The following is a 12,714-nucleotide window of genomic DNA, read 5'->3' as shown; positions in this document are numbered from 1 at the left end:
GTGAGTCAATCTGAACAGTGCTCAGAAAGACCCAGATGTCTGATTCCCGACATCTTAATAAAAGCTTTAATAAAACCAGTTTACTGTGGCTGAAAATCGTAAGCGATGCATTAGTCTCAACTTGACCACAAAGGACTTTTTCAGCACAGCCCGGAGATGATTTATTTGATTGAGTGGAGCGTAATGAAGAGCTTCTGATGGGGATTTTTTTTTTTTTTAATTTTTTTAAAAGGGAGATGGGAGCACTTTTCTCTTCAGTTCAGCTCAATTCAACAGACCAACGATTTCATTATAAACCCCATTAACAAGGAGCACCTTTCAAACTCTGCTTAGCCATATGGGAGTTTTACTCTACAATGTCATTCATCTAACCAAAAAAAAAAAAATTAAATTAGACACTAGGCCATAATTTGGAAAAAAATGACATATATTTAAGAAAAACAAAAGTAACCTTTATGTTTTATTCATTTCGAATAAATGTTTTAAGAAATTGGACGTAAAAAAAAAAACTTTTTTTTTTTTTTTTTAAATTACTTTGAAGTTATGTGACTGAACAGTGGGTGAGCAGAAGGACTTTTTGCTTTTCTCTCGGTTTTTGTTTTTCACTTCCTATTTGCAGAAACACGTTCTGAGGTGCTTTCACCTCAAGTGGACCCCGGGGAGTTACTTACTGTATTTCTCATCTTTGCACCTTTGAAGGATCTCGAGGCTCCTCTGGTGAACCGGGTGGTGGAGGAAACTGAAGCTGTCAACGGTTTTGACAACAGTACAGGGAACTGCTGCATCATTCCCTTAAAATGATGATACAGATAGAGAGAGAGAGAGAGAGAGAAAGCAAAAGAAAGAGAGAAAGAGACTTCATGTTTGCGATGAAACATCTCCATTTTAGGTCATGAAGGAAAAAACTGTTTTAAATAGCTTAAACGTTAAAAAAGGGAGAATGAAAAGGTAGAAAAGAGGAGATAAAATGCAAAGGAGGGTGAAAAGGTGAATTAAGAAACATGAGAAGCAAAAACAAAAAAAGAAGGACGAGGCAGATAAGAATTAAAGAGGGAATTCAAGTGAAAAGAACAGAGACACAAAACCCTCTGAGATAAGTCGGTGGCGACATTTTCCAACACTGTACTGTAACGTTCCTCCCAGTGTCTGAAAATAAACACTGGAGAAGAAGATCAAAACCCCTCTTCCTCCTCCTCCTCCTCATCATCAACAGCGGAAAGACAACTCCAAGTTAAAACTCCTCGCCTCCCCAAAACACACCCTGTTTGTCTTGGCCCAATTAAAAAAGGAATGTGGACATGGTAGCACGGAGCACAGCTTTCTCTACAGTCATGAATTACAGTTAAGCATACGAGCACGTGTCCAGCAGCGAAGTCACGATCATCTAATGGCAAACAAACAGTCATGCTGACAGTCACATGGAGCGCGCACAGTTATTGTCGCCTGCTGCAGCCTTGGGAGATGAAAAACATCCGGGAGATTCCGGGTGATTCCTATTTCTGACAAAATGCAGGAGGAAAAACGTGTGTATCTCCGGTTCAAACTGTTGCGACTCCTTCTTTTTTTTTTTTTTGATAAAAAGGACTGTTAAATCTATAAAATTTCAAAAAAATAATGAAAGATGCCAAATGCAAGTTCCCAGCGCTAAAGGCAGCATCCTCAGATGGTTTGTTTTATCCAACAAGCTCTCCAAAACCACTTACAATAATATAAAACATAGAAAAGAAGCAAATCCTCTCATATGAGAAGTCGGACAGAACACGTGTTGTCAGTCCAGTCATTAATTTATGGAGTTATTGTTGTAATGAGACAAAGTTGTATAATTATATTATATATATTCTTGTGGGTGTCTGCTGTTTGCTGATCATTTGCATGATGTGTTGTTACCTAATTTGGATTCTACAAAAGGTGAGTTTGGTATTATAGTGGCTTGAAATCTTGAGTATTTCTCTGCAACATCAAATATTCATGACTAAGTGAGCAACAATCGCTTAAAATAACAGATTTCATATCATTTATAAACACTCAGAAACATCTACATTTGCACCTCCGTAACAGATTACAAGTTTTTAAGTTTTAAAACCTTCGAGGAAAATGAAGTCAAGCTAAGCTCGACTAGTTCTTCAATATTCAATATGCACCTAAATCTACCTGTAACTTCACAAACTCTGTCGGCCTGTAATGTCTGTTATATACTGCGGAACAAAATGATCTTGAGTAAAGAGGATCCAGACGCCGGGGTAAACTAACTCTTGTAAAAAAGTAAATTACGACAAAGATAACTGCCAAGTTATTTAATCTTGCACAAAAATGAAGGAGGAGTTCCCCACACAAGCAACGAAGATCCGCGATTGGTCGTTAATACGGGCACACGCATTCGCAGCTCATTCACGCTGCTGTCTGACTGATGATTGATAGACTGCAGCTCTGCAGCTCACTGAACGGAGTCACCCCCGGAGAGCCACAGCCGCAGTGAGCAGGGATGAGAGCACAGTCACCGAGGCTCCCTTCAGAGGCGACTCAAAGTCTGCCCAAAAGGCCGCTGCATTTGTTGTCAGGCTCTTTCTTTGAGAGAGAAGTTGCTTAAGGGGTCTTAAAAGTCACCGGATCTACCAAGAAAGTCAGTGTGTCATCTGAGGATCCGTCCCAATACACACACTTCACGGTATTTACGAGCAGTTGAGTGCCCACTTGTGTTGTGGTCAGAGCCATTAAGACTCCAAGCGTGTGGCTGTTCATCAGAGCTCAGTGGGACACACTCGGTCGACGTGTACGTGCCGCACCTCGCGCAAATGCAAGGCTCTGTGGAGCTAAAGGACTAATACAATCAATGGAGAATGTGGGCAAAGAAACCGTCATATTTTTTTGAAAGTTTCGAGGAAATTATTCAAAATAATTTCAAACCGAAGAAAAGAGATTTCTCTGCTGCTCTAACTTTGGCAGAGAATAGTGTGTTCATGCAGGATCCAATCACTCGTGGTACGAAGCTGATTGAGAATATACTGTTGGTTTTCGGGGCCTTTAACCTTTAGGCTGCTGACCCATTCTGGACTTCTAGACCTTCCCTCACCAGTTTTTTTGTGGGTGTGTCTGCGGCCGGCCTCCCTGAAAGCCACCAGGGCTCTGAAGTAAGCTCGCAGCACGGCCCAGCGGAAAGTCGCCACGGGGTCGATCCCCATCAGGCCGCAGATGAAGGCGTTCTTGCTGCTCTTCAGCAAGGCCACAATGTCGGGACGCATGTGGTCGGTGTTCTTCTCCCTGAAGTCCTGAAGGAAGGAAAGACATGTGCATCCAGTTAAGTTTGTATCATCATAATTAGGCAAAGATCTGTGTGTTTCTTTATCCTCTTCATTCTTATCGTCTCACATCAAAAGAGCAAAATTAGCAGTTTATCATTTTAAAACAGGTGAACATTTGCAAAACTCATTAGTTATTTAAGCAAATTTAAAAAAAATGCAGCTCAAGTGTCACAACAAACAGAAGCAGAAGTTATTGTCTTCTGCTGAGCTGTGTTTTTTTTACTGTTTGTGAAACAGTGGAAAGCCAGTTGGCAGCACGGTTTACAGCTATTACGACTTTTTATGGGCAAATGTTTCACTGCCATTACTCCACAGTTAAAGGAGTAGTTTGAAATTTTTGGGAGATGCGCTTATTCCGTTTTTTTTTTTTGCAGAGAGTTAGATGTGAAGATCTTTCGGCATATCATTTAACTGCAACATCAGTGTTTCCCATCTATCTCTACACTGACTGTTGGCAATAAAGGCAACCCCCCCCCCCCCCCCCAAAAAAAGAACCCCCCCCCCAAAAAAAAAACCACATGTCATTTTTACAGTTTGGTTTTTGTACAGGTTAAACAAATGGTTAGTGAGCTTTAGAGGTGCTGAGAGGGTACAGGCTAGCAGTTTCCCCCTGTTTCCAGTCTTTATGCTTTATGCAGCAGCAGCTTGTTCTAGTTCCATATTGAGCCTACAGACAGGAGAGTGGATCTTCATTCAACTCTACTTGGCAAGAAAACTCATTTTGAAAAACCAAAATTCCCCGAAACGTTGAACTATTCCTTTCACCCCCCCCCGTTTGGGGCGAGGAAAGTAAGTTTTCGTAACAATTTCCGTAAACCTGTCACTTCTTTACATTATTATGAGGTGGAGAAAACCTTCCTCTCTCACATACATACTGCAGAAACCACCACATCTTCTTCTGCCCCATTTGTCTGTAAGTGATTAAGTATTTTGACTGAAGGCACGCTACGATAGCAGCGCAATGAACTATAAACCCTTCAACGTATTCTCTCCCCATATGCTACGAGTCAGCTGCGTGCTCACCGCCGAGCCAACGTCAGACACATTTCCCGACTGTGGCTCTCGCTGCGCAGTTCACACCAAACAGCTCCTTGGCTCTCGGTAGATATGGGACACCTTCCCACATCCACGATAACCAACTGTTATGGATTTATGTTATACAGTCAGACGACAATATGCTCGGCCAATTCCAGCACATGTGCTTCTTATCAAAACGCAGCTGGGAGGTGAACAGAGAATTAGATTTAGCTGGAGAAATAGGTCGGCAGAACGACGGGTAGGTCTGATGCAGACTTTCAGGGTCCATAAAGGTTTATGTGAAGTGAGGAGATGCTTTCCTTCAACGGTTCAGGGCTTCAATTTTAGACTTTTATCACGCAGTCAGAGGACCTCTTTTTAACCGAGATGTTAGGCATTTAGTTCACACTTTAAATCCAGATCCAATCCTGATTTACAAGGAGTAAGACACCAGCTTCACTTCTGTTAAAGGAGCCGTATCATGCTTTTCAAGGTTTTTCCCGTCATTGTTAGAGTGTAACATAGTTGGGAGATGTTAAACATCATTAAAATTCATAACTGTGAAAATTTCCACGTGTAGAAATGCTCTCGGTGAGGCACCGACCACCCAGATCCGGAACTGCAGAAAGCTTCGTTTGTTATGAGTCGATGACTTCACTGACACATTGACGTTAGCATGGAAAACCTTTGAATTAACATGCCAACACATTCGGCTTAACGCACAAAATTTTCTGATTTCTGTAAGGGGTACTCCTTGGCCAGCAGCTGTGATGTCGCAAAGAAAGACTGTTTTTATTCGTGAAGGTTTTTTCTGTTTTTAAATTTTATTTTCCCAAAGTTAGAGAAACTCAGGCAACAGTGGACGCAATTTGTGCTTGTATTGTCTGACATTTTCTTTGTATTTCACAGAGGACTGCGTTGTCCACCGGGCTCAGCGCAATGTCAAACTCAGGGCTGCAAACAGTACACTAATGAATCCTTTGTGGATCGTTGTTGCAGTCGGTTTTATGAAGATTACTAGAAACCAAAGACACAGACAGGGTCAGAGAAATGGTGATACTGCACCTTTGAGGGCTCAAGAATCATCCATAGGGACATGCTGTACTAAAAGCAACTTGGTTGTCTTTGGAAGACAATAGAGACTCACATTTGGTAGGTGTCTCAATTCAGTTACTTGACTTGATTTACAGTCAAATATGATTTACAGTATCGGTTAGCGAATGTGCAAAGACCACATCTACATTTAGCTGATGGACATTCTCACCGGAACGCGCGTCTCACCTTGACTCCGTACTTGACCTTCCCAGCGTAGTGTCTGATGATGAAGGCAGGCTCCATGACAGCAGGGAACTCGATGTAGCTGTTTCCTTCATGCTGACGCTTGAACTTGTCCAGCAAGGTCTGATTGGAAGCCTGGGGAAAACTAGAGAAACATAGATTTTTTTTTTGTAATCAGGCTCAGGTTCAAAACACAAAGCCAAAACCTAAGACTCTAAAATGAATAAAATCTCTGAGTTTAGACTCTATGCACAACAAGGCAAGTACTAATATGGTAAATGGACTGTACTTATATAGCACTTTTCTGGTCTTATCGAGCACTCAAAGCACTTTACCCTACTGCCACATTCACCCATTCACACACACACACATTCACACACTGATGATACATGGGAGGCAATTCGGGTTTCAGTATCTTGCCCGAGGACACCTCAAAATGCGGACTGGAGGAGGAACCACCGACCTTCCGGTTAGTGGACGACCCGCTCTACCTCCTGAGCCACAGCCGCCCCGTATACAACACGCAAAACGCTTCCTCTGGGAAACTCTCCACTGGCATTTATTTTAAAGCAGCCCTTTCTATCTCCCCAAGAATTCCCCATCTATTTAAAAAGGGAAAGCCAAGCACAGTAGCACACACAACCATCCCCGTAGATTCCATCTAAAGTTACTTACTTTTGTTTTCTGATGACTATGCCCTGCGTTTTTTAAGCACACCTTGCTTAAATTTAAGGAAAGGATACAGGAATTTCTAATTCTATTCCCCTGACCCTCAGGGATTCAAACTCAATGTTAGAGGGATTCAGCGTACTCAACGTTACAGCTCAGATTTAACCAACACAGCGCCTGTACTCGCACATTCGTCTTTTGTGTTTTCACCTTTGCTCCATGGATGTTTTACCCATTTACCACGGACCTCGGTTGGCTGGATCAACATTCCTAAAGGGATGTTTCATATCATCTAAAGCTCTCTTCCCTACACCTCTGAAACACACTTCTGGCTGAAGTATATCCGCAGGGGTCTTAAAGCTTGATGCTGTTACTGTAGAAATGAACCCCCACACTCGCTCCCTATCCTGCAGTAACCTAATCCACTTCTCCAGAGGCCCCGAAGCTCCGCGAGCTCCACTAACTGTGAATGATGAGCTCTCTAAACGTCTTTCTTTCTTTCTGTGTAATCATTTAGCATGAAGCTCCTTCCTGTGGCAGCATAAACCCCAGGAGAGGTCCTGTCCCCCCTCATTTTTTTCTTTAGAGATCCCCCTTTGACCCTAATTCTCCTAAAGTGGTCCCCCCTCTCCACATACACACATGTATATACACAAATGCACCGTTTGGTCCATTCCAGTTATTACATCCAGATGAACCAGCTACACTAAGTGGCAAGTAACATGACAGCTAACGCGGATAAATAAGGTTGTGTGTGTACCGCCTGATGTGTGCAAGGGGGGTGGGAGGGAGAGTGCTGGACTTGATTTACGGAGAAGAAAGATGCAAAGGCAGCGTGCGGTCCTGTAGGAGGAAAGTGTTTCATAAAAGAGAAAGGAGAGAAAAACTAAAACGTGATCGAGAGATGCTGGTGGAGGGAACCAGCATGTGTTTATGTTTCAGTTAAGTACTGGTAGAAGTCCCAGTGTTGGTATCAATCACGCTAATGAACAAATGGATTGCACAGGGAGCAGTATGTCTCTTCGATTCACCAGTTGGGTGCAAAACGTGCCTGTGCAGGGTGATCACGAGGTCATTTCAACAAAGCATGCGGCGATGAAATACATGATGCTTTCCACAGCATACTGACAAGCTAGGGATTTAAATTATGAATAGGTCAGAAAAGGCACTGGAAACCAGCACAAAGAAAAAAGCCCAAGCCCCAACAGCATAAAAAGCATGACTAAACTACACACAGGTGTCCAGCGAGCGTACTTAAAGATATTCATCATTATAGTCCGAGACATCACAAATAAACCTTTGCAAGTCAATACTCTGCCTTTCAACTGGCACCTCTCATACACAAAGCAACCACCAATAACCAAGCATATCTAGAAAGTACAGATTTTATTTTTCCAATAAAATATTGTGGATATGGTGGATATTTTGTGTACCTTAATAGTGGAGATAGATCAAAGGTCAGGAAGCCGCCAAAAACATCCGGGGACCATGAATGTCCATAGCAAGTTTCATGGAAACCCAGCCATTAGTTAACATTTCCAATGAAGCAAATTGGCACCTTTGATACAGGCCAAATAACCACCAATAGCCAGGTGTATTTTACTCAGGGTTTCCTGAAGCGTCTTATAATGACGCACCCTGCTTCGGCTCAAATAAAGAGCACCTAAAGCTAAGAATATACTGAAATATAATTTGAAATCTAATATTTGACTTATTGAGTTTTAGGAAAACCTGCAGTGGCGCTAAACCACACCGCAAAGGCCAAGTATTTGATGAGTGAGACGACTGCTTTAACCTTCATCTAGTAACTACATCGATGACAAGATGGGATCAGGATCTGCACTAACTACACAGCACATTGCAATGTCAGATAAAAATGACACCTGCGATTTTGCAAGTTGGGAAAAATAAAGACAAACAGCCCAGTCATTCACAGCCAGGTGCTGATATGTGAACATAATTTTTTTTTTTTTTTTTTTTTTAAATCATCGCTGTACTCCAGGTCAGACACCAGGCTAAAGTTAGTTTGATAATCACCAGCTGGAAACACGGCTTACCCAATAGAGTCTGCATCATTTAAGAAGTTTACACCTTCCTATTGACCAGCTTTACTTGTAAACCAGTTACCAGTGGCTGTGATCTGATGCTCACCAGTTTCCCGGGGCAAACCATGACAATGACCTGATTTTTCCAATAAATCCTCCTCCTCATGTTTCATATAACTTTTTATGATTTAATTTGGTCTCTGAATATTTAAAAAAAAAAAAAAGTTTGCCCAAATAAGTAAATAAAATGTAATTAACAAGGTAACCAGGTCACTGAATTGTCTTGAGATGGATTTACCCTGTACTTCATCCCCAAGTTCAACAGTATACCACAATATCAACTTATCATCCATCACGAACTAAGCCAGGCCACTGTTGTTTCCAGCAACTCCCAAATTTGTGTTTTTGAATCTTAACCAGAAATAAACAACTCTCTTCCAAAGCAACTGCAGCTGGCTAACTGCTGCTTCTTAAAGCATCAACTGTCTTTCAGCAGGTGGCGTACTTGCACTCCTCATCCAGCAGGTGGAACAGAGCTGTGGGTTTCTTGCTGATCAGGTTGATGCAGCCGCTGTTGTCGATGTAGTCGATGTTGTGCCAGGTGATGCCCTCTGCCCTGTACTCCTCCTGCAGGGGGGGAAACACGGAGGAATGAGGACTTTAGGTCAGTAAATACATGAAACAGAATTAAAGCTGTTACAGAGAGAAAGCCATTGTGTTGACCCTATCGACTATTTTTAACTTTTACCCGAATGAGACTGACTCAACACCTTTCAGGAGCACTTGATGTTAGCATACGCATACAACAAAAGGATAACAATTGCCATCTGCTGTTTGTCACCGAGCAGTCACACAGGGGCAGACTTGGAGTTTGGTGCCTTGGTCAAGGCCAATTTCACGGCACAGAGGAAAGAGACAATTAGGACTGATTGTTTCGCGTGTTTTCATCAACTTTCAAATGAGAAACCTGCTGTCAACTTGACTAAGAGGCACCCTGAGTATTTTAACAAGTAAAGCGTGGCTCACGTGGGACAGAATTTTTGATACTTTTGTGTGAATCAGGCCAAAAAGTCCAGGCAACGTTTCCCCAGCACGAAAAACTCTCATCCCCGCCATGGAAAACACCTGGCTGTTTGTTGGTATCAGTAACACCACAGTCAGTTGGTAACATCCATGTGCCCCGAGGGGCCAATGATGACGATGATGTATATGACCCATGGCCTCTTAGTACCCCTAAGGGAGACACCAGTGAGAGACACCAGTTACAATACCCCTGCCAGTTGGGATGGACACTGGAGGGGAAAAAAAAAAAAAAAAGTGGAAAGGTTGGTACATGGTTTATGTTCTCCTCTCCCTGGAAAGCTTCTGTGGAGGTACATTGGAGCACGGTGTGTAAGCAGTTCCTGCTCCAGCAGCTTTGCGGGTCACGGTGCGTCTTACTGTTGGACTGCTGGAAAAGAGCACGCACACTCAGCAAACCCTCCCTGAATAAATACAACTCTACATCTTCAGGGACAGCACCAGCTATTCAGGAAGCCTAGCTGAACAAAAATAGAAGAAAAGGAGGGGGGGTTGTATCACGTAAGTCAATAACAAAAACGATTAAAGTGCTTTATGGCAGTGCCTAGATGCTGCAATGTTCTTCACATCCCGCCATATGACACTGCTTATTGTGCTATTCTTAGAGCCTTGCTGGTGGTTGGATGAAAAGCACTGGGGTCACTGGAAACAAGAGGATTATCCCTCTTGGAAGTATAAATGTGCTGAGAAAATGTTATGGCAATCTGCCTCATGTCATATCTTGTGTGTAACGCTGCCAAATGCTCCTCTGGAATTTTGAGCTGTCGGTGATGTTGCAGAAAATGGGTTACCAAAAACCACGAGACTAACCACGGATGTCCACGGAAAATTTTACTGATATCCAGCCAGAATTCAGATTTCCAAGATACCAATATCATGGTCCAAAATGTCTCTGAAGGTAGACGTTGAGCGGATATTGGCGCTAGTCAAAAAAAATCAAGCAAACTTCATTTATATAGTACTTTGCAAAACCGAAGTAACAGAGAGCTTTACAGGAAAACAAAAAGAGAAAGAGGGAACAGAAGACACAGAGAGGACAATATTGTGTAAACCACAAAATATGAAGTTATAAACAAAGACAACAAGTGGGCTTTAAAATGCTTTTTGAGGATGTGCCCTTTACTCGTTTCTAAAACTTTGAAGAGGGCTATTCTAAGTTCAAGAAACAACAGCCAGCAAAAGAAAAGGTCAGAAAGACTGAACAAATCATACAGGAATCATCCTCTGGGGACCATAAATATTCATTACAAAATTTCATATCCATCCTTAAAATGGCGATGTGCCTGAAACAAACTGCTTGTCAGATTGCCAGGGTCTTAAACCCCCTCTCCACCAGGACCTTTCCGATGTCAGAATAGTGGGGAGTGCATCTGTTTGGTGAGAAAGTAAGATGGCACCCCTTACAAATGAGTTCACTTCAAGTGTACGCCAGGCTTTAGGCAGTCACAAAAAACAACCATCATGCAAAGGAATGTGCATAATGATTGGGAATAGCTCTAAAATAAACCCAGCTGTAGATACAAATTTGTGTGCGTGTGTGTGTGTGTGTGTGTGTGTGTGTGTGTGCGCGCGTGTCTGTGTGTGCGTGTGTGTGTGTGTGTGTGGAGGGTGTGTACTGTATATATGTAAATGAAACAGTTTGTGTTAATACGTACATACTGCGTCTATTTGTAGGTGCTGGAGTGTATTTATGTCTCTACATTTTCAGGGGGGAATCCTTTTGAGTGCATATTAAGAGTGTGCTAGTGTTTCTGAACTTGCATTATGGTAACGGAGGGAAATATGCAAATTATTTTTACAATCAGTTGGAAGACATGCTCCACTAATACTTAAACGAGATAAAATTCAAGTATTCAAAGCAGCACTGGAGCATACTTTTACATACGCGACACGTCTGCCCTCTCGGCCTTTTTTTAGGCTGCTGAATAACAGGACAAGGCATTCAGAACATGTGGAATGTTTGGTTTTATTCAGAGGTTGAACCGGATCAAGCAAAGAGAAAACAGAGCCGTAAAAAAGTTGCATGCGTGTGCTGTTGTTTAACTCTCATCAAGCCGAGCACCGACCGATTACTGACTCAGTTCATCTGGCTAATTCTGTTGTGTCTGTGAGAGAGTTTGTGAACACGTGTTGTTGACCCGGGGAGAGCGACAATTAGATGCAGACACACAGATAAAGAGATCAGCTCACAAACTCATCAGCCATTTTATTACATACACATAATTACGTAAACAGCTCGGCCCAGCAGACAGAGGACTACAAAGCTGTTACTCAGCATGGGAAGCATGCACAGATCCTGGTTCAGTTACGGTTCAATTGATTAGCAGAATGGCTGAGAGATTTTGAGCAGTTTCATCATTAAGGAGCAGACATACTTGGTCCAGTGACTAAGAAACAGCTGCTGTAGGAGATTTTTTTTTTTTTTTGTGCGCCGCAAAACGGGTCTTTACATTTTCATATGAACAGCGGCGGCTACCGTCTGAACTGGAACAGTACGACAACAGCAGTGCAGCTCTTGTGACTCAGAGCATCTCAGTGCACACAACTTGTTGCCTGCGAAAAGGAACAGCCTACAGCAGCAGCAGATCCCGCCTGGCTTCACTCCTGTCACCCAAGACCACAAAGGCGAAGACGAAGCTAAAATAAGCAAGTGCGCACACCGCAACTGGAAGATTTTTAAGTGAAAGAGAAACAAGAAAACCATCTTAACAAATCCTGGCTTCTTTTAAGGTTTTCTGACTGTACAGTACGTTTAAAATGTGGATGGACGAGTCTTGGGGTCAATAATGCAGGCTGGTTGTTATGATACAGCAAAGCTGTGTTTTGACTGTTTTCCTGGTGCCCCTCTCAATACTTATTACTTGTGTGGCACTTTAAGAGCCTACCTGAGGAGCATTCTGCATACGTACATTCCCTGCTGTGCACCACGTGTTCAATCAATAAATTTGAAGACAGAAAGTGCCATGTCTCAAAGCACACAAAGCACCCGTTTCCAGGAATGCAGTGGTTAACTCCAGTTGCCTCAAACCGGCAGAGGTGGATCTGCATGTCGGCAGTCAACGGGGGATCAAGAGCTGGTGAGTTAGTTAGTTAGGAGGGTGAATGGAGTTTCCTTTAACACCATGTTAGCAGATTTCATAGTTATAGTCCCTATGAAACTGGGGTGGAGACCTTGGCAAACCTATCTGGTTGGCTAGATACAACTAAGTGGTAAGTAAGTCTTTCTGTAATTTGGGTAAATTGACCATTTAAAGTGTGCACCGAGAATACGTAAAGATAGAGAGACATTACAGATATTGTGGCATAGAACAGACAGACACAGATGT

The 12,714-nt window shown here is 42.5% G+C and overlaps 1 protein-coding gene across 9 annotated transcripts in view; it reads right to left on the bottom strand.

Annotated features, from left to right (window-relative positions):
* LOC120793171 (unconventional myosin-IXa-like) overlaps positions 1-12,714 on the bottom strand; it is a 163,690-nt gene that overhangs the window by 30,136 nt on the left and 120,840 nt on the right. For 8 of the 9 annotated variants that reach the window (XM_040132969.1, XM_040132972.1, XM_040132971.1 and 5 more), the window contains 4 exons: positions 8,814-8,935; positions 5,598-5,739; positions 3,071-3,266; positions 672-791 (listed from right to left, as the gene is read on the bottom strand). In XM_040132969.1, the coding sequence (XP_039988903.1) occupies positions 672-791; positions 3,071-3,266; positions 5,598-5,739; positions 8,814-8,935 (580 nt within the window). The remainder of the gene's footprint in view (positions 1-671; positions 792-3,070; positions 3,267-5,597; positions 5,740-8,813; positions 8,936-12,714) is intronic. The other variant, XM_040132973.1, reaches the window with a different exon arrangement.

The sequence above is a fragment of the Xiphias gladius genome, chromosome 8 (genome assembly GCF_016859285.1).
Source record: "Xiphias gladius isolate SHS-SW01 ecotype Sanya breed wild chromosome 8, ASM1685928v1, whole genome shotgun sequence".
Taxonomy (NCBI): Eukaryota; Metazoa; Chordata; class Actinopteri; order Istiophoriformes; family Xiphiidae; genus Xiphias; species Xiphias gladius.
This window is presented reverse-complemented; position numbering and strand designations above follow the sequence as displayed.